A 22098-nucleotide genomic window follows, 5' to 3' on the forward strand; every position below is an offset into this window, starting at 1 on the left:
AAACAAAAAAAAAACTTTGAAGCAAGACTTGGGTTCCAAGTCTGCTATGATCTCACTGATATATTGTTTCCTTTCCAACATAGCATCCTATGTCCCAACACTCTATAATACCCCCAGCATCTAGTCACATACACACACACACACACACACACACTAAACAAAAACATGGCAATGTAAAAAGAATACAAATCAACACTTCCTACATTTTTCATGATCACTCTACTATTCTAGTAATTTTACATAAACCATGAAATTTTGTTGATTATGCTTAATACTACTAAAACTAAGTTTCTTATCACTGCAAATCAAATCTATCATTCCAAATTTGCAAGTTATTTCAAGGTTTTTATGCTCAACAATTAATCTCCGTTAAACGTGACTGAGCCAATTTACTACAGTATTGACATTCAGAATGGTACATGCCTCCTTCAATAAAATATCATTTAAATGCTCAGTCTGACTGAAAAAGATTTTATATTTAGCTTTAAAGAGAAATCACAAAGATAAATGTAATCTCAGAAGAATGCCAAGATTTAATATTAGTCATTAACTTCAATGTCTATCCTACCTAACCTTTGAATCAACTAAAACTAGTAGGGAAAAGATGTTGATAAAGCCCTTTAGGTCTGCAAAAAAGCTAAGAGAGAGAAAGTAATTTAATCCATAAACTGAGAGTTTGAAACTATCTTCCAACCTAAGCCTTAGTAATTAAGAGAAACTCCCCTTTATTACTTACTTTTGCCACACTTTCTCCCCGAGATGAACACTCTTGTGATGCACAGTGAGATGATCCCTTCGACCAAAACATTTTCCACATTCTTCACACTGATGAGCCTTTTCACCTTAAAAACCCAAATATTTTTTATTTATAATATATATTTCAGCACCCACCACCACCACCGCAGAAACAAATTATCAAACACTGAGATAATATGGAAAGGGTAGAATTCTAAAGCCACCCTTTATTTTGGGCTATTTATTTTCTATTCTTCCCCTCAAAGCTTTCTTTAATGACTGCGTATTTTCATGGAAATAAATTCTTTTCAATAGGTAAAGAAGAAATCAGTAATCTTTTTCTGCAAACTTCAAACCTTACCTTTCAATGTAACAGAACAAGATAAATGAAATTACTTAGAAACTAACGCAATTTTTAAGTTTCAAATGAACAGTGAATCAAGGTGAAGCTATCTTAATGTTTATAAAAAGGACCTGAACATTTTCAGATCTTTGTACTTTACTTTTGAATTATTTTTGAAGACTTTTTTTATCTGTGGAAATTTATGATTGCATGAGCCAAACTACAAGTGTAAGGAAAAATTCTAGATAATGCAACTTTTCTTTTTTTGATAATGCAACTTTTCATCTCTCTGTGTATACTCAGATACAAAGGACTGACCTTTACAAAGCACCATCTTGGCATATACCAATATGCAACTTAAAACACATGACCTCTGGAATTAGGACATTAAACTAGAAAATTCAAATTTTCTTCCTAAGAATGAAAATGACCAACTCCAGCAAAAAAGGTCATCAGAAGTTTGGCAGATTTAAAAGTGGGGATTACTGGGGCTGGGGTATGAGATAGCTCAAAGGGCAAAGCACTTGCCTGACAAGGTCCTGAGATCAACTGCAGGTACCATACAACCCTATCTGAAAGACTGCCAGCTTTATAGCTCTGGTGGCCTCAGCATGCACTAGGCCAACCAGCCAGGCATGGCCAAGTCTGAGCACCTCATCAGACCCAGTACTGCAAAACTGAGTATCACCAGGACTAGGTGCCAGGCTCCTGCCTGAACAATGCTGGTCCCACCCACCAAGAAAAAAAAGGGAGATAACCACTAAAACATACCTCATTGGAATCTGCCAGAAAGTAATTAATCTTTGTTGCATAGTTTAGGTTTGAATTAGGTTTATAACAATAATCATAATCACCGGCTCTACTGTGCTGAGAGAGATGGCTCTTTCCCATAATTGTGTTCACATAAGTTGGCTCTCTTAGCATTTCCTGAATATCAATCTGAGGGGAAAATATGAAATAAATCCCCAGAATACAAAAATTATAAAAATTATAAATATAGTACAAGATCTGAAATTGATCAGGATTATTAGGGTATTGTTTTTTCCAAAGAGATGATTTCAAAAATTTACTATTAAATACACATAATTAAATACAGCTGTCATAATTTTTCTTCAAACATCTTGAGTTTTACTAACTTCTTCTAAAACCAAAGAATTATCATCATGGCTTCTCTCTTTTTTATTAAGTGCCAGAAGATAGTACAGATGTAGCTTAGTTACTGAGCATTTATTCCTGGGACCTTTACTCATCACAGCTAAAACAACAAACAATATGCCAATAAATCTTACACATATCCACAAAATATGTAAAATAAAATTTTGGGAATTTGGCTAAAGCAGTATTTCAAAAATCTAGGTCAGTAATAAATAATGACTACATGATTAAAATGCTATAAACAGAACATGTCATCTATATTGACTTGCTTTTAAATACAATTGATGAATAGATACCAAGTAACTAAAGCTAGTCAATACACACAAGATGTAGTATGTCCCTTTCAGAAGGTTTTAAAAAAGAACTGGAGAACAACATCACAAAATACACATTACCTGAATGTATTTTTTTGTGCTTTGTAAGGTGGTCATGACGAATAAATGTTTTCCCACATTCATCACACTCATATCTTTTATCATCATGATGTACTCGTAAATGAAGTCTATAAGACAGCAAAACACTCAGTTCAACTGGTGATAAGATTTTTTTTTTACAATATTGCATAGTACATTATCAGAAATTAAAATGCAGAGAAGTCAATATGTGCTGTTTTTTTGTATAAATTTGTTTACTGATAGGGCTAATAAAAGTTTTTATTCAGCTGCCCAAAAATTACAATAAAATTTAAATGCAGATGCAGTTTTTGGGTGGTGGAACTTAAACCCAGGGTCTCACACAAGTAGGTATGTAGTCTAACACTGGGTATAATTTTATCTCAAGCAGGGGTGCAAATGACTTACCTGTAGGAGCTTCCATGACGAAAACTCTGCCCACAAATACTGCAGAGATGAGGCTTTTCTCCACTATGAATCCTCATATGTTCTTTCAAAGTAGTTCTTGTTTGAAAAAAGTGTCATATATATTAATGCACACACATATATAAAATATAAATATAAGCCAGTAACATGTTAATGCTATTATATAGACTAGAGATTTCCAGAAACCTAACTAGAAAGGTGTTTGAGCTAATATATACTGTGGTAATTCTTTCTCCCACATAATTTTGTTCTTTTATCTGTTGCCTATACACAAAAATACTTGTTACTATTTCTTTTACATGTAAAAGCTTAACTCTGGCCTTCATGACTAATTTGCTAAAAGGTTTAATTAATAGCTTATGTACACTTTCAAGAAGAATATAAAATAATCAATTTTACTGTTAAGTAAAATTGATGTGAATTTTGATGGAGGAAGTTTAATATTCTATAAATATAATTCAGTTTATCAGCACTATGCCTTTCAAATAGATAGTTGGTATTACATTTAGGTAAAGAAAGATTTATAGGTGCTTGCATTTTCAGAGACTAGTGTCAAAAGGAAAACCATATAAAGGAGCTGGTCAAAAATTCCCAGTCCCGCTGATACAGGCTGGGCCACTGCCTCTCAAGCTATCTATGTCTTGAGAAATTCCTATAAGTACTAACATTCTAAAATTTCTCATATTTGTAAAATGGTGAATATGGATCGACAAATGCTTATAGGGGAATAGAGACTAACAGTGTGTGTGTGTGTGTGTGTGTGTGTGTGTGTGTGTGTGTGTGTGTGTGTACACCAGAGGTTGAGAGACAGTACAATGGATAGGTCCTTGCCTTGCTCACAGCGGGATTTCCTGAGAAATTACTTAGGGAATAATTCATGAATGCCAAGCCAGGAATAACTCCTGTTCATGTCGCCAGGTATGGCCCTCCTATACCCAGCTGAGTGGAACTATCTCTAAACCATTCCTAAGCTTCAATCTGGTAAGCAATTCAAAGTATAATAAATAATAATAATAATAATAATAATGGGGGGCAGGGAAAATAATAATGGAACACTGAAGAGAGAGTACAGCAGGTAAGATGCTTGTTTTGCATTCACCCAATTTGGCAACACTTGAGCATAGCCAAGAGTTTCTTTAAGCACAGAACCAGAGGTAAATCTGATCACTGTGTGTGGCCCACACAACAACAAGTTAAAAAAATAAAGGGCTAGTATATATTTTTATGTTGCTTACATGATTATTTTAACAGAAAGGCTTTTGGGAGTAAAAAGAGTTTATGACAACATAAAGTAAAAACTTTCAATGAGGAGCCAGAGTGATAGCACAAAAACAAAAACAAACTTTCAATGTGGTTAAAGGTAAATTTCATAAAAATAATGACTATGATAAAGCAATCTATTTCTGTTGAATAAATTTAATATCTTCCAGAGCAACAGCCTTTGCTTCTTCATTTTTTCTTTCTTTATTTTCTTTCTTTTTTTGGGCCACACCAGGTGGCGCTCAGGGGTTACTACTGGCTCTGAGTTCAGAAATCCCTCCTGGCAGGGTTGGGGGAACATACGGGATGACGGGGATCAAACTCAGGTTGCCCATATGCAAAGCAAACATCCTACTTGCTGTGATCGCTTCTTCATTTTCTCTTTCTTTTTTTATTATATATAATTTTTATTTTGACCATATTGGCTTACATATCTTTCACAGTAGTATTTTAGGTACCACTTCTTCATTTTCTTATATAAGTTCTATAAGTTCTATTATCCTTACATTTTAAGCAAAAGCATAATTTAAGTCTAGTATTACTTTAACCGTTACAATTTACACATGTTCATTATGTCTACATAAAACCACCCAAGCTTCTCTGGGTGTACAGGTATAAGATACTTACCTCTCCCGAACTGATTTTCCACAAACAAAGCAAGTCCATTTTCTCTTTCCACCATGGGTGCACTCTATATGGCGTTTTAAATTTCCAGTGTCATTAAATTGGCGACCACAAATATCACATGGAAAAGGACCTAAAGACAAAAAAAGGGGGGGGGGGGACACTGAAAATTTAAATATAAACTAAGTTAAATTTAGTATGGATATTATAAAGTAATACCTGTCACTATTAATACATAATTCATAACACACATTGTGTTCTTTTCTTTCTAGACTGTTAATTAGAAGGCAGGCTGTGATCATCTAGTAAAATTTTGAATAAACAAATGAATATACTAAAATGACCAATTCTTAGTTTAAAATCAGACTGCAGCAACCAACAAAAATGTTACATACTAAAACTTTTGGAATAAAAGATTAAAAGAAAAATTGGGGGGAAGCGATAGCACAGCAGGTAGGGCTTTGCATGTCCAGCCCAGGTTTGATCCTTGGCATCCCATATGATTCCCCATGTCTGCCAGGATCAATTTCTGAGTGCAGAGTCAGGAGTAACCCCTAAGCACTGCAGGGTATGGCCCAAAACACGAGAGAGAGAGAGAGAGAGAGAGAGAGAGAGAGAGAGAGAGAGAGAGAGAGAGAGAGAGAGAGAGAGAGAGAGAGAGGAGAGAGAGAGAGAGGAGAGAGAGAGAGAGAGGAGAGAGAGAGAGAGAGGAGAGAGAGGAGAGAGAGAGAGAGAGAGGAGAGAGAGAGAGAGAGGAGAGAGAGAGAGAGAGAGAGAGAAAGAGAGAAAATTGGGAAGAATAAAAAGACTTAAATGAGTGTTTTACCCAAAATGTATTAATTTATATGATGTTTTAATGATGTTGAGTACACAAAGTTTTATAATACATTACTTTTTATTCTTATAAAAATTAAATCCAGATTTTCAGTGATAATAGATTGATTTCAATCTTCATCTTGATTTTACCAAATGACTAGGAGTTTTACAAAATGGCAAAATGAGATTGAAAAGAGAAGCCCTGGATAAAACTTCAAAGATGACTACAAGAGGGTATCTCAAAACTTAAAAAACAAAAACAAATATCCTAAAGATATATTTCTTTTGGGGGCTGGAGAGATAGCACAGCAGCAGGGCATTTGCCTTGTATGCAGCCTATCCAGGACAGATGGTGGTTCGACTTCCCGCATCCAATATGGTCCCCGTGCCTGCCAGGAGCGATTTCTGAGTGCACAGTGACCCCTGAGGGTCATTGGGTATAGCCAAACATCCCCCGCCACCCCCCCCCCAAAAAAAAAAGTACCTGCCAGGAGCGATCTCTGAGTGAAGAGCCAGGAGTAACCTGAGCACTGCCGGGTGTCACCCAAAAACAAACAAACAAAAAAAGATATATTTCAGCGCTCAGGGGTTACTCCTGGCTCTGTGCTCAGAAATCACTCCTGGCTTGGGGGACCATATGGGATGGACGCAGGGAATCGAACCACAGTCCATCCTAGGTAAGTGCATGCAAGGCAGATGCCCTACTGTTTGCGCTACTGCTCTGACCCTAAAGATAGATTTTTTTAAATCAAGAATTAATCATAGTCATGGGAAAAATAGTTTTGGGACAATGAAACTCAGAAACATATCTCTAATTAAAAGTACTCAGCAGCTGCACAATTTGGTGAATTTCAACATGTTTTCTGTGCATTAGGAAAGAAAGATTATCTTCAAAATACTTACCATTAATATATTCTCCTGCTTCTTTCTGTGGGAGGCAGCCCAGAAGACACCAATGAACATTATCTCTCCAGGACCCAAGCCCGGTAAGATGTCCCCACCTAACCAATGTGGAAGCTGATTCCTGCCGTGTGATTGGGTACCCAGAGCCACTATAAAGGACTGCTGACCTGCTCCCTGGCTTCTTTCTGCAGGAGGCAGCCCAGAAGACACCAACGAACATAATCTCTCCAGGACCCAAACTCGGTAAGATGTTCCCACCCAACCAACATGGGGGCTGATTCCTGCCGTATGATTGGGCACCCAGTGCCATTATAAAGGACTGCTGCCCTGCTCTCTGCCTGCTTTTTGTGTGGAGCCAGAGGAGCGGACCCCTAGGCTTCGCTCCCCAGTCACGCACATCTTTTAACCCTTGAACACCTCAGCACTTAGTAAATAGCACACTATCATCATCACAATGGGGAAACAATGCAGTATAACCCCGTGTATAGAAAATGAAGATGGCTGCTCTGATGACCCAAAAAGTACCAAACAGCTAGGTATTTTCTCAGATAAGGTATTTTGAGAAGAATTATGGAGGATGTTCATGGAGCTCAAATAAAGCATAGATAGAGTTGAATGGAACATAAATAAGATTCAAGAGAATATGAAGATTGAAATTAGGAAACTTCATACTGAAATAACAGGTCTGAAAACTCGGTTTATGAATTGAAAACCTCAATGGAAAGCCTCTCCATTAAAGTAATGGCGGCTGCAAATGATCAGTGAGCCAGAGGATGAGATGCAGAGCAAGTCTATACAGCACAAGAGATTGGAAGAGAACCTGAAAGAAAATGATCAGACAATGTCTAAACTATTCAAAGAACATGAATAGTTGAAAAAAGAAGTTTTTGATAAACTCAACAGAAACAACATAGGAATCATTGAAGTCCCAGAGATCCAGGAAGAGAATTATAATAAGAGGAGTTGGAGGAAGAGTGAGAAGAGGAAGAGGAAAAAGAAGAGTAAGAATAAGGAAAAGAAGAAGAGTAAGAATAAGGAAAAGAGGGGCCGGAGAGATAGCATGGAGGTAAGGCGTTTGCCTCTCATGCAGGAGGTCATCGGTTCAAATCCTGGAGTCCCATATGGTCCTCCCGTGCCTGCCAGGAGCAATTTCTGAGCCTGGAGCCAGGAATAACCCCTGAGCACTGCCGGGTGTGACCCAAAAACCACAAAAAAAAAAAAAAAAAAAAAAAAAAGAATAAGGAAAAGAGTAAGAAGAATATTGCTAAGAAGAGTAAGAAGAAGGGGAAGATGAAAAAAGAAGAAAAAGAGGAAGGAAAGTAAGAAGGAGAAGAAAAAGAAGAGGAGGAGGAAGAAGAAAAAGAAGAAAAAAGACAAGAAAAAAGAGGAGGAGGCGGCTAAGGATGTGGTTCAATTTGTAGAGTAGATAACCTATGTATCTCAATGCCTAGATTTGATCCCAAATGATCTCTAATATTCTCACAACGTGTATAAATTTATATATATATATATATATATATGTCTATATGTATAAAAATATATGATATACCTATGCATGCTCATATCTAATAAAGCAACTGTAAAAAATACAGACAGGGTTGGGGAAGGATAGACGGGGGATGGATGGTGGGAATGTTGCAATGGAGAAGGGAGGTGTTCTGTTTATGACTGAAACCAAACTACAATCACGCTTGTAATCATGGTGCTTAAATAAAGATTTAAATATATGTATATATATATTCTCATTAAAATATTTAATATTCCATATTCCATGTGACTTTTGCTCTTTATAAACTAATTCAACAAATATTTAATGACTTTTCACTCATATTTGTCACTGTGTTAAGTACTAAAGATCCCTCCCTCCCCAAAAGCTTCAGTAAATTGGGAAAAAAAGAATCAGCATGTGTAGACTTGAAAATAAAGACAAAAAAAAAAAAAAAGACAAAACAAAACAAAAAAGCTCCAAAGAGAACACAATATGGGATGTGTGATGTTGATGCTAGGTAATGATAGCAGTGCAACTTTCTATTAAGTCTTTTTTTGGTTTTTGGTTTTTGGGGCACACTTGGCAATGATCAGGGGTTACTCCTGGTAGGTTCAACAGGCTCAGCAGGCTTTGGGGACCACATGGAATGTGTAGGATTGAATCCAGGTAGGATGCGTGCAAGGCAAATGCCTTGATGCCAAGGCAAATGCCAGATGTACTACTGCTCTGGCCCAATGTTTTACAGTCTAAACTGCATGTTCTCAGCAGGTTGCATTGGCCTACAACTTCAATCCCAAGGTTCAATCCCCGGGAGTCCCATACAGTCCCCCAAGCCAGGGACAATTTCTGAGCACATAGTCAGAAGTAACCCCTGAGCATCACTGAGTGTGACCCCCCCAAAAATATAAACAAACAAACAAAAAAAGAAATGCAGATTCCTGGGCTATGTCTCAGATATGAACCACGTATATGAAATAGCTTATGACTAAATGATTAGACAGAATGGGATGCAAAGGAATACATATAGACATAAGTATATATTAAATATATATTCATATGTAATATATGATGCTTAAAATAGTACTATATATCACAACCATACATTTTATCCATATAGAATACTCAAAGTAATCTCCGATTGGGCATATATTTTTCATAAGTAATGATAAAAATGTAAGGCTACCACTGTATTTCATAAATCATATTTCTCAATCATTGTGATAATTACAATTACATAAATGACAGTGCACTCAGAAAAAGAGAGAAAGCAGGGGGCCGGAGTGATAGCACGGAGGTAAAGTGTTGCCTGTCACGTAGAAGGATGGTGGTTCGAATCCCGGCACCCCATATGGTCCCCTGAGCCCGCCAGGAGTGATTTCTGAGCGTAGAGCCAAGATTAACCCCTGAGTGCTGCCAGGTGTGACCCAAAAACCAAAAAAAAAAAAAAAAAAAAAAAGGAGAAAGCAAACAAACTATGACTCACTCTGTATATGGCCCTAGGTACACATTATTTAATATTTAATATCTGTGAGACAAGTACTAACCAATTCTTGAACAAACAGAAACTTGGATCTCTGTGAGGCTAGAACAACTTACCTACTAGTCACACTTGGGTAACACGCCCAGATCTATAATCTTCTAACTCCCATTTCATCATGCCACACCTATTAATAACTTTTCGTCTTGTAAATATCAACTTAACCAAGTAAATATCAACGTGTTAAAAATTAAACAAATTGCTTGTAAAAATATTTATGTAGGCATTGCAATAAAACATGATCATTATTGGTTGTTTATTTCAGGACCTTCTTTTTATGTTTGTTTATTTGCTTGTTTTGGGCCACACTCAATGGTACTAAGGACTTATAATGGCTTTGCACTCAGGAATCACCCCTTGCAGTGACTGGGAACCAGACAGAATACAGGAAATTGAACCTAGGGCCCCTACATTTCAGGAACTGCCTTTACTGAAATTCTGGAGGTGACTGAAAAATCATCTCTAAGCAACAAAATATTTTTAATTTAATTATATATTCAGGTATGTGTGCTTCAATAACTAACTGCTGCTGATCAGTTCAGCATCTGCTTATATGCTTTCACTAACAGAAAAAGTTATTATGCAAGTGTCATGATTTCTGAATTTGTGGACTAGAGATAACAGTAGACAGGCTGTTTGCCTCACCTAGATGGTCCCCTCAGTAATGAGAGGAGTGATCCTTGGTCTCAAAGCCAGGAGTAAGCCTTGAGTACTGCCAGGTGTGGGTCAAAAACTGAAAAGGAGGGGCCGGAGAGATAGTATGGAGGTAGGGCATTTGCCTTGCATGTAGCAGGACAGTGGTTCGAATCCAGCATCCCATATGGTCCCCCAAGCCTGCGTAGGCCAGGAGTAATCCCTGAGTGCTGCCGGTGTGACTCAAAAATCAAACAAACAAACAAACAAACAAACAAAAACCCTGAAAAACAAAACAAAATTTCACTTTATAAGTTCTAATACTTGGGGGGAAAAAAAAAACAAGTTTCCAAACTGACACTAAACCTATTCTTTGAAATTTTCAATTTCTTTTAGAATACTTGCACTTTAAGTCAATGATTTAATAAAATTGAAAGAGAAAAATCAGAAAAAGACTAGAGACACAAATGTTTAACATAAAAATATTACTGTTGACTATATCTCATTAAGACTGAAGTAAAGTATCTATGATTTTCATTTCAAAAAAGAAGCCTAGTAGATATAGTTTTCCCTAGATCTAGTGTCTATAAAAATCTCACAAGCAACATGTAACCATAAGCAAGCTCTACTATAGTTCTGTCACTACAAAGCCTGTTTCAATATTATAGCAATTGAGAGGCTGAAATATTGTGATATAACAATTTACTAAAAGCAATTCAAGAAGAGGGATAAGCAAAAAAGATAATCTAATATCTCTTTGGAGATATTTTAAACATATATGTTAGTAGGCTAACTTATATTAGTGTAATAAATATATATATATATATATATATATATATTACTCTACAATAGAACATTGAAAAAAATTGATGATAGATGTTTTATATCTCTTTCCCAGACAAAAATACTTCAGCGGGGCCGGAGAGATAGCATGGAGGTAAGGCGTTTGCCTTTCATGCAGAAGGTCATCAGTTCAAATCCCGGCGTCCCATATGGTCCCCCGTGCCTGCCAGGAGCAATTTCTGAGCATGGAGCCAGGAATAACCCCTGAGCACCGCCGGGTGTGACCCAAAAACTAAAAAAAAAAAAAAAATACTTCAGGGTCCTCAACAATTTTTCAACTACTTAATTTTAAGACCCTAATTAGGCCAGAGAAGTACTGCTAGGCAGGGTATTTAGCTTGCACACAACAGAGAGACTGGGGTTCAATTCCCAGTAATACATATGGTTTCCTGAGCATGATCAAGTGTGATCCCTAGGCACAGAGCTAGGTGTATGCCCTGCACAACCTCGGTGTGGCCCAAATTCCCAGAAGACCCTACCATTATCACCATAGTTATCCTCCACTAGAATATTTATCATGTGTAACTTAAATGTCATATCCAGAAACAAATGCCATATTTCAGATCAATTTAAAGTAAGATTAGAACCCTAATTCTGGGGTCAGAGATATAGCACAGTGGAAGGGTATTTGCCTTGGATGAGGCCAACCCAGATGGACCTGGGTTTGATTCCCAGTATCTCATATGGTCCCCCAAGCCTGCAAGGAGTGATTTCTGAGCAAAGAGCCAGGAGTAACCAACCCCTAAGCACTGCCAGGTGTGGCCCAAAAACAAAAACAACAAAAAAAAAGAACCCTACTTCGAACCCTAATTCCCTAATTCTGAGTATACAATTTTTTTAAATTGCAGTCTCATGATTTATAATAGGACAAATAATTTTATACAGGTAATTTTGGGTTGCCTTTTTAGTTTTTGTCTACCTGTCAGTTTTTTTCATATTCAAATTTAAGATGTATGAAATACATATTTTATTCAAATTGCCATTAAGCACACTGAATAGGATGAGATTATTCCACTCTGTGTTACAATAATTTACACTGGATTTAAATGTTGTAGGAGGACCTACTTCTGCTATGAATTAAACCTCACACCTCCAATTTAGTCCATGACATGAGGGAGAGAATTTGACCACAAGCAATATTGTATGCCAAACGTGATTTATTACAATACTTAAAATTTATTTCCTTAAACAAAAATTTAATCCCAAGCACTTGCAAATGCATCCAACAATCACTGTGAATAAATTTATAGCTTATGGCCAGGCACACATCTGCCACCAAAACACTGTTGCAGAATAAACATATTTCCTCATCTTCAGGAAGTACAGCGGATCAAATGCTCTTCTCAATTCCACTGATTTTTCCAACATAGTTACTGCAGCAGGCTACCCTGGCCTGATGTGATAATCAATAACTGCCATGACTGCTTTTAGAAAATATAATTTAGGGGCCAGAGAGAGAGTATGGAGATAGGGCATTTGCCTTGCATGCAGAAGGACAGTGGTTCGAATACTGGCATCCCATATGGTCCCTCGAGCCTGCCAGGAGCCATTTCTGAGCATAGAGCCATGAGTAACCCCTGAGCATTGCCGGGTGTGATCCAAAAACCAAAAATAAATAAATAAATAAATAAAATATAATTTGCTTACCCAGATGGAACTTTTCTTGATGCTTTAACCGTGCAAATCGAGATTTGAAATGTTCTTCACAATATGTGCACTTAAAAGGTTTATCCTGAGAATGCAAAATCATATGCTCCTCCAAGTGTGGTCTTCGAGTAAAAGACTTCTTGCAAATCTAAAGGCAGATGTGCATTAATATGAGAAATAAACACAAAAATTCTACTAAGAGATATTTCTCCCAACAGGAAACCAGTACCCAAAGTATAATCAAATTCTATTATGAAGAAAATAAAACACCTTGGAGGAATTAAAAAGGTCTATTTAGTATACAAATAGCTCAGTTTTACTTGTTACACTTCTCAAAGGCTATATAATTTCTAAGATTACAATCTCAGATCTTAATTCTAGTCATATTTCTAAATATATTACATTTCTGTTTTAAATAGTACATACAGCATAAATGTTTTATTACTGTTGCCATACTAATTAGAAAGAGGCAAAAGAAACCACAGAAAGATCACTTTAACATTTATATCTTCAAATGATCAGAAAAAAAGATCCACAACTTTGAAAACAAATATGACAGACACATATAAAGGGAGGGGGAGCAGCTGATCCAACAGTAATGACAAAAACAATAAATAGCACATACTACTTACCTAGCACAATTCTAATTCAAGGGTTATTCTACCCAATTCCCACAATAAACCTATAAGTTTGATATAGTTATCATCATTATTTTAGAAATAATGAAACTTATTTTTGTTGTTTTGGGAGCCACATTGGGAGGTGCTTAGGGGCAACTCCTGGCTCTGCACTCAGAAATTACTCTCAGCAGGATTGGAGGATCATATGGGATGCCGAGGATCAAACCTGGGTCGGCTGCAATGCAAGGCAAATGCCCTACCCGATGTGTAATTGTCCCAGCCCTAACGACAAAACTTAATAAGACACACTTTTAGGCAAATACTAACTTGATTTTCTGGAAGTTGAAATAAAAGAAATGGTGAGAGTTTTGCAGAATACATAAATTGAAGCTGGGGAATAAGACAAAATGATAACTAATGTCATCTTAAAACAATGTTTATGGGGCCGGAGATATAGCATAGAGGTAAGGCGTTTGCCTTTCATGCAGGATGGTGGTTCGAATCCCAGCATCCCATATGGTCCCCGTGCCTGCCATCAAGGATTTTTGATCCTTGAGCCAAGAATAACCCCTGAGCACTGCCGGGTGTGACCCAAAAACAAAACAAACAAACAAACAAAAACAATGTACTAGTGTGGTAGTAAAAAATGTTATCCTTAAATTCTTTGCCACTCCTCCCACCGGCCAAAGGAAACAAATGTGCTGGAAGTAAGACTCGGTGTGCTGGGGCTAGACCAGCCTCACAAGGCTTCTTGGAACACACACTCATTCTTAGACCTGTCATGCTAGATAAAAGCTCAAATAGTGCCTCACAAGTATCAAAGGGGAGAGATATAAAGGCCCATCCACAGCCAATGGCCTTAAAGGAGATGCTAATTATGAGCCTATATTAAGGTTGTCAGTGCTCTGAATGAGTCATGCCTCACACCATAGAGGGTTGAAATGCCATTAGCTGGAAACTGAGGACAATCAGTGCCATGTTGAACAGAAGATTTCAGCTTCCCACTTAAAGAACCCTCAGAATGGTGAGATAATCATGATTGCTTCAGCCATGAAACTTGGGGATGGAACTTAGATATATACACAGAAGCAGGTAACAACCAGAAACAGAAGAAAAATTCTAACAGTCCATACTAATGTCAGTTTGCCTACACAACTATTAATATATGGAAACTTGTTTTTTGTTTTTTGCTTTTTTGAGTTTTTGGGTCACACCAGGCAGCGCTCAGGGTTACTCCTGGCTCTATGCTCAGAAACCGCTCCTGGCAGGCTCAGGGGACCATATGGGGTGCCGGGATTTGAACCATCGTCCTTCTGTGTCTAAGGCAAACGCCTTACCTCTGTGCTATCTCTCTGGCTCCTATATATGATAACTTGTTACAATAAAAATGAAAATAAAAATTTCTTTCTCTTTTTTTTGGGTCACACTCGGCGGTGCTCAGGGGCTACTCCTGGCTGTCTGCTCAGAAATAGCTCCTGGCAGGCACGGGGGACCATATGGGACACCGGGATTTGAACCAACCACCTTTGGTCCTGGATCGACTGCTTGCAAGGCAAACGTCGCTGTGCTATCTCTCCGGGCCCTAAAAAATTTCTTTCTCAAGTTGATCATCTAAGAATCCAAAGAGCTTAGAAAAATTTATAAAAAGGAAATATCATAAAAGTAAAATGAACAAAGTTTACAGTACTTTAAAACTTTTCCAGGGATACCTGAGAGGCAACACAGTGGTAGGGCATTTGCCTTGCATGGGGTCAACCCAGGACAGACCCGGTTCAATTCCCAACATCCCATGTGGTCCCCCAGCCTGCCAGCGATGATTTCTGAGAGCAGAGCCAGGAGTAACCCCTGAGCACCGCTGGGTGTAGCCCAAAAACCAATCAATCAATACATCAATAAGTAAATGAAGTTTAAAAAATAAATAAATAAAACTTTTCCAAGAATAACATTTTATCTGTTTGTTTTTCTACAGAAAATGAAAAGGTCTTACATCACATTTCCAACTTTCACTCTTAGTCTTCTTAATGGAAATAAAATCTTGTGCATTTTCAGGGTGAAATCTGTAAATTCAAAGCAAAATATCAGTAAGAAAAAGACTACTTTAAGAATGTTCTATGGATGATTGTAAAATGTAAGTAAAATTATTTTTTTTTAAGAAATAGGTACATGTTTGTACTTTAAGAATGTAGGTAGGCAGAATTGTCATTTTAATAAATATGAATATATACCTAAAGTGATACAGAAATAGATATCTAATCATATTGTTATACATATATTCAGGGACCCAGTTATTTATAGGTAATACTCAAGGTAATTCATTTGACTTGCTAGTACACATTAAAGTTAATTTCTGTTTTATTTTGTTTTGGGGGAGTGGTGGTGTCTCCCAAGCTATGCTCAGGGTCGGACCTGTTGTTATTCAGCTAACCAGCTCAACAGATCCCTAAATTAGCTTCCCAGTTCAAATCTAATTTAAGTACCAATACCATATAAGATCATTCTCTCACCAATTTTTATATACTAAACACAAGACTGAGTATGAAGAATAAATTCCCCAAAATACTAAAACCATATTTGCCAAAACCCAAGATAAAGAAAACAGAAACACAAAATGCCGTATCTTGAACTTCTATAGTATAGAAGTTATATAAGTTCTCATTTCAACATCCAGAAATTTCATTTCAATAATACTAATTTAAAAATATAATCAAGGGGCAGTGTGACAGTACAGTGCATGAGGTGGTTGCCTTGCACATGGCCAACTGAGGAGGTTTGATCCCTGGCATCCCATATGGTCCCTGAGCACCGCTCTGATCCTGAAAACAGAGCCAGATATAACCCCTGAACCTCACTGGGCATGGCCTAAACACCAAATCAATTAATTAAATTAAAATATTAATAAACTCAGTCAAAGAGATTACTATGATGAAGATGCTTGTCTTGCATGAAGCTAAACAGGGTCCCATCCCTGGCACCACATATGGACCATGAAGATCTACCAGGAGTGATTCCCCGAGCACATGGCCAGAAGTAAGCCCTGAGCACAAAAATAAACACCATCACAAAAAAGAGAAAACTAACATTTGTTATTGTTTTCTTGATAAACCTGTAGACCAGCAAAATGTTGAATAATTGAAGAATTGGAAATAAGCACCTTATAGCTCTATGTAGTTACTACATATTTACATGAAAAGGCACAATATTCTGTATTGAGTAATAATCTTTATTGTGCAATAATCTTACCTTTTAACATGCTTGGCTAAAGTCTTCTTGCTTGCATGAAGTTTGTTACAATAAGGGCACTTGTGCTCCTTCTTATGAAATTCTGTCTCACTACTGTGCTTCTTTCTATGAACAGTTAGGTTAGACTTTGTCGAATAGCGCTGGTGACAAATATCACACTCAAAGGGTTTCTCACCTGTGTGAACACGTGTGTGGCTCTCATATTTCCCTATTTAAAAAAATAGAGATTTATCAGCCCTCGACACAAGGGTTTGTAATTAAAATCTTTTTTTAAAAAAACAGAGATTTAAATTCACTATCTTTATTAGAACAATTGAAATAAAATACATCAGGGAATAAAATCTCACAACTGACAACATACAATGCACACATTCCAAAATGAGAAAAAATAAGTTCCTTTTTTATTATATGTCTAGCTCTGATAAGAATGTATAGCTCTGATAAAACTCAGAAGTTTACTGCTTTGAGTTTATGGTCCAAAGATTATGAACAGTTATTTCACAAATTCAAGAAGAATTCTGGAAATTTGACTTAAAAAAATTTGATAGATCTTAACTTAAAAATAAATTTTTAGGGCCCACGGAGAGAGTTCAAATTAGAATTACAGGCCTAGAAAGAAAGTGCAAGGCCCTAAGTAGAATCCCGAGCTCCATGTGACCTCCCAAACACTGCCAGATATAGTCCTAGAGACCCTCCAGCATTTGCTAGCATGAAGCCAACCAGGACTGATCCAGGTTCGATTCCCAGCATCCCATATGTCCCTTGAGCCTGCCAGGAGCAATTTCTGAGTGCAGAGCCAGGAGTAATTTGGGATGCTGGGTGTGGCCCAAAACTCAACTCCCCCTCAAAAAAAAAAAAAAAAAAGAAAAGAAAAGAAAAGAAAAATCAACCGAACTTATGTAGCCACTCACAGATTTTTCCTGCTTGGTAGACATTGAGAAACAAGTAAATAACATCTATTTGATTCTATGGTTTTATAACAAACTACTGAAACCAGTAGTATAAAAAAAAAAACCTAAGAAAAAGGAAAAGATCAACAGGTATAATATAGATACTTAAAATCATATTAATGTGAGATTTATACATACTACTATATCCAGAATATATACTTGAGTTTTGTAAAACCATGTTTTAGGTCTTTCCAACAAACTACCAAAAAATTTTAACAGAAGCTTTCCAAAGAGAAAACGTACAATAAAAATGAAATAAAAAGATACTCAGTCTTAATTTGTATTTATATTCCTAATTAAGACTATAATACTTTAATTTTACTATTGAGAATTAATTTTTCCACATTGTAGAGACAGAATACAGCATCAGACGTAAGGGCATATATCATGACTTTATGGTCCTGGATATGAATCCTGGCTCTAAATTAAAGGTTCTGTAACCTGGGGCTAGCGCAGTGGCACAGCAGTAGGCGTTTGCCTTGCATACAACTGACCTAAGATGGACCAGGGTTTGATCCCCTGGCATTCTCTATGGTCCCCCAAGCCAGGAGCGATTTCTGAGCACAGAGCCAGGAGTAGCCTCTAAGCGTTTTTTGGGTGTGGCCCAAAAGAACAAAACAAAACAAAAATAAGTTTTGTAACTTTGGGCAAGTAACCTTTCTATGCCTCAGATCCTCCTCATCTGAAAAATGGAAAAGTATTTACCTCCTAGATGCACTAAGGATGAGTGAATCAATATACATAAAGCACTTACAAAATGTCTGGCATTATCAACTATCACAATTAATGTTGGCAGCTACTGCTTTATTCTATAACCAAAGTTATGAACGTGCAGTGAGTAACTTAAAGCAGCAATTTCAACAAACTACACTTTCAAACACAGGCAAGAAAAATAAAAATACAACATCCTAGTTGATATTTATGATCTTAACACAAAAATACTATCAACTAGTATTATAAATAAAGAGCAGTTTTCAATTAAAAACTTAGTTTTGCAGAGTTTTTTTGAGTTGATTTCCTTCTTTTCTATTATAATATGGTATACATGCATAGGATTCCTTACTATTTTTATACATCTTTGCTATAAAGAAAATAATCCAACAATATCAATATGCACTAAGATTTTTGTTTGTTTTTATGGTTTTGGGGGGCCGGCCACACCTGGGGGCGCTCAGGGTTTACTACTGGGTCTGTGCTCAGAAACCACAAGGGACCATATGGGATGCTGGTGATCAAACCGCTTCCATCCTGGATCAGCCATGTGCAAGGTAAATGCCCTATCACTGTACAACCACTCTGGACCAGTATGTCCCAGTTTTAATTTGGCAGATATAGAGGTAACCATATAGAATTTGTGTATATGTATGTTCCTTGGGAATGTGTTTGTTGAAAAAATGTTGAATTAAAAATAAGCAGGCCTTTTACACTCTGGAAAAGCCTATATTCTACTATACAGATTTCTGTCCTCACATTTTTATCTAAATAAATTTGGGGGGGGGGAGTTGGGTTACACCCAGTGATGCTCAGGGGCTACTCCTCACTATCCACTCAGAAATCACCCCTGGCTTGGGGGACCATATGGGATGCTGGAGAATCAAACCATGGTCTGTCCTAGGTTAGCGCTTGCAAGGCAAATGCCTTGCCGCTAGCACCACCATTCTGGCTGCTCTAAATAAACTTTTTAAAATAACTATTCTAAGCATTTTTCTTTTAATTGTATAAAAATCCTTACTAGCTTGCAAATGCTCATTAAATTGCAAGTTGCTAAATATTAAAACAATGAGACAGATTAAAAATAACTTTTTACTATTAAACTTCTATTGTCCTATAGTCCAGTAGGCTTACAATTTAACCAAGAAAAAGAAAATAAAAAGTTTTGAAATTTAAGCCACATGAACTAAAACTTTAAAAATCATTTAAAGTGGGGGGGCTGCCAGATATGGCCCTAAAAACAAAAACTAAACAAAATTAAAATAACAAAATAAAAATAAAATGAAACAATACAATAGGACCCAGAGAGATAGCATGGAGTTAGGGCATTTGCCTTGCATGCAGAAGGATGGTGGTTCGACCCATATGGTCGGTCCCACGTACCTGCCAGGAGTGATTTCTGAGCAGAGCCAGGAATAACCTGAGCGCTGCCAGATGTGGCCCCAAAACAAAAACAAACAACAAAAAAAAAACATTAAAATAAAATAAAATATGGGGACAGCAAGGTGCTACTAGAGGTAAGGTGTCTGCCTTGCAAGCGCTAGCCAAGGAAGGACCACGGTTCGATCCCCCCGCGTCCCATATGGTCCCCCCAAGCCAGGGGCAATTTCTGAGCGCTTAGCCAGGAGTAACCCCTGAACATCAAACGGATGTGGCCCGAAAACAAACAAACAAAAAATAAATAAATAAAATAAAATAAAGTTCAGCAATGCCCTAAGACACTAATAAAATACATTAACATTTTGGGGTTACAAAGTCAAATTTTATGAATAGGAATATTAGAGTGCCTGTGTTTAAATCACATAATACAGATATAAGCGGATACTTCTATCATCTATTCCTTCTATTTTTATGACTTGGGAATTCAAATATAATGTACAACTCAAGATGTTTGTTTCAAACATATTCAATAACTTCAATCAAAAATGCATATTAGGGCCCTGAGTGCTGCCGGGTGTGACCCAAAAACAAAAAAAACAAAACAAAACAAAAAAAAAAAAAGAGCCTCACTCCAAGTAACTACTACTAGACATCAGAAAAGATAAAACCCTCAAAAACTTGGAACTAACCAAGTAAATATACTGAATATTGTGGAGCAAATAGTTTCTGCAGAAGGTCTTCAAATCTTCTATAAACTTCCTTCAAGACAGCAAGGTTGGAAACGTATAAACAAGCCTCATGGGCTTCATAAAGTCCAAGTTAAGTCAGAAACAAGACTTTCAACTCAATTTAATTGAACAAGAGCTTGAGGGGTCAGATAGATAACACAGCAGTGGAGCATTTGCTTTGTGCACGGCCAACCTAGAATGGACCCAGGTTTGATTCCCAGTATCCTATATTGTCCCCTGAACCTGACAGGAGCAACCCCTGTGGGGTGTGGCCCCAAAAATTAAACAAACAAATAAATAAAAACAATAGCTTGCTCAAAACCTCTTTGAGGGGTTGGAGAGTTGAGTACAGCGAGTCGGTAGAAAACTTGCCTTGTATATTACCATTCCAAGTTCATTCCTGGGCACCTCATATGGTCGGTCCCCAAGACCACAAGAAGAGTTCCTGAGCACAGGGCCAGGAATAACCCCTGAAAATGACTAAGTGTGGCCCCCAATCAGAAACAATAAAATAAACTTCTATGAAATGACTCAGGGTATTAGAAAGATACTAACTAGAAATAGATTCAAAACCTTTAAGTTCACAATCTAATGAGATAAATAACAAGCTATTAACCCTAAGAATGTTTATGTATATCTAAATATATATGTAAATATATATAAAACAAAGAATGGACAGTGGCCCGGGAAATTAAAAAAAAAGAGAGAGAGGTGGCATAGGACAAATGCTAGTAAAGGAAACATTTAGGAATTCTAGGTCTTCTTCAACATCTTTTCATTCTATCACCAGTTCCCTCAGTACCCTTATTCCAACTATGCCCACATCCCATTTCAATGCTCAGCTTACTTCTCCAACTATGCCCACAGTTACTCTGGCCTTTTCTGATTTCCTTCACCATGTTTAAGTCAAAGCATCTTTCTCAAAATCCTTCACACAGGCTGTCATCTCTATGTTACGTTTCTGGTTTGTCTTTTTCAAAGTATTTAATGAATAAACTACCTCAATGCCTTTGCCCTTGCCGTTTTTTTTTTTGTTTTTTTGTTTTGTTTTGTTTTTTTGCTTTGTAAAGTACTCCCCATACTTTAGGTCTCAGTTCAATTACCTATTCTAGAAGTCTTTCCTGATTTCTTTAATTCTTTATACTTATCCTTGAAAGATTACCTTCAATTGAATATGTTTGTGTTTTTATGTGTATTCATTAATGTATTCATTAATCTATACAAATTTTAAAGGCAGAAATATAATGCTTCGTGTTGATTTAGTACTTTAAAGACATTAAAGACTTAACTGCTATTTAAGATTAATAAAGAGCAACTAGCATTCCTTAAACACCAAAATCTCGGGGCCAGAGAGATAGCATGGAGGTAAGCATTTGCCTTTCATGCAGAAGGTCCTTGGTTCAAATCCCGGCATCCCATATGGTCCCCCGAGCCTGCCAGGAGCAATTTCAGAGCGTGGAGCCAGAAATAACCCCTGAGCGCTGCTGGTTGTGACCCAAAAACAAAAACAAAAAAACAAACAAACAAACAAACAAACAAAAAAAACCACCAAAATTTCACACTATTCCAAGTGGTTCACAAGCCTATCCCATTTAACCACTAAATCCCTGTAACTCCTAGGAGAAAATACCATTAATACCTTTTTAGCTACCTTCCACTCTAAGGA

At 37.0% G+C, this 22098-nt stretch overlaps 1 protein-coding gene across 1 annotated transcript in view; it reads right to left on the minus strand.

Moving 5' to 3' along the window:
- Window positions 1-22098, minus strand: part of ZBTB41 (zinc finger and BTB domain containing 41) — a 40368-nt gene that overhangs the window by 13481 nt on the left and 4789 nt on the right. The window contains exons 3-9 of the mRNA XM_049769726.1: window positions 16664-16871; window positions 15411-15480; window positions 12804-12951; window positions 4939-5068; window positions 3034-3129; window positions 2629-2735; window positions 737-842 (exon numbers count right to left, since the gene is read on the minus strand). Of these exons, the coding sequence (XP_049625683.1) occupies window positions 737-842; window positions 2629-2735; window positions 3034-3129; window positions 4939-5068; window positions 12804-12951; window positions 15411-15480; window positions 16664-16871 (865 nt within the window). The remainder of the gene's footprint in view (window positions 1-736; window positions 843-2628; window positions 2736-3033; window positions 3130-4938; window positions 5069-12803; window positions 12952-15410; window positions 15481-16663; window positions 16872-22098) is intronic.

The sequence above is a fragment of the Suncus etruscus genome, chromosome 3 (assembly GCF_024139225.1).
Source record: "Suncus etruscus isolate mSunEtr1 chromosome 3, mSunEtr1.pri.cur, whole genome shotgun sequence".
Lineage (NCBI taxonomy): Eukaryota > Metazoa > Chordata > Mammalia > Eulipotyphla > Soricidae > Suncus > Suncus etruscus.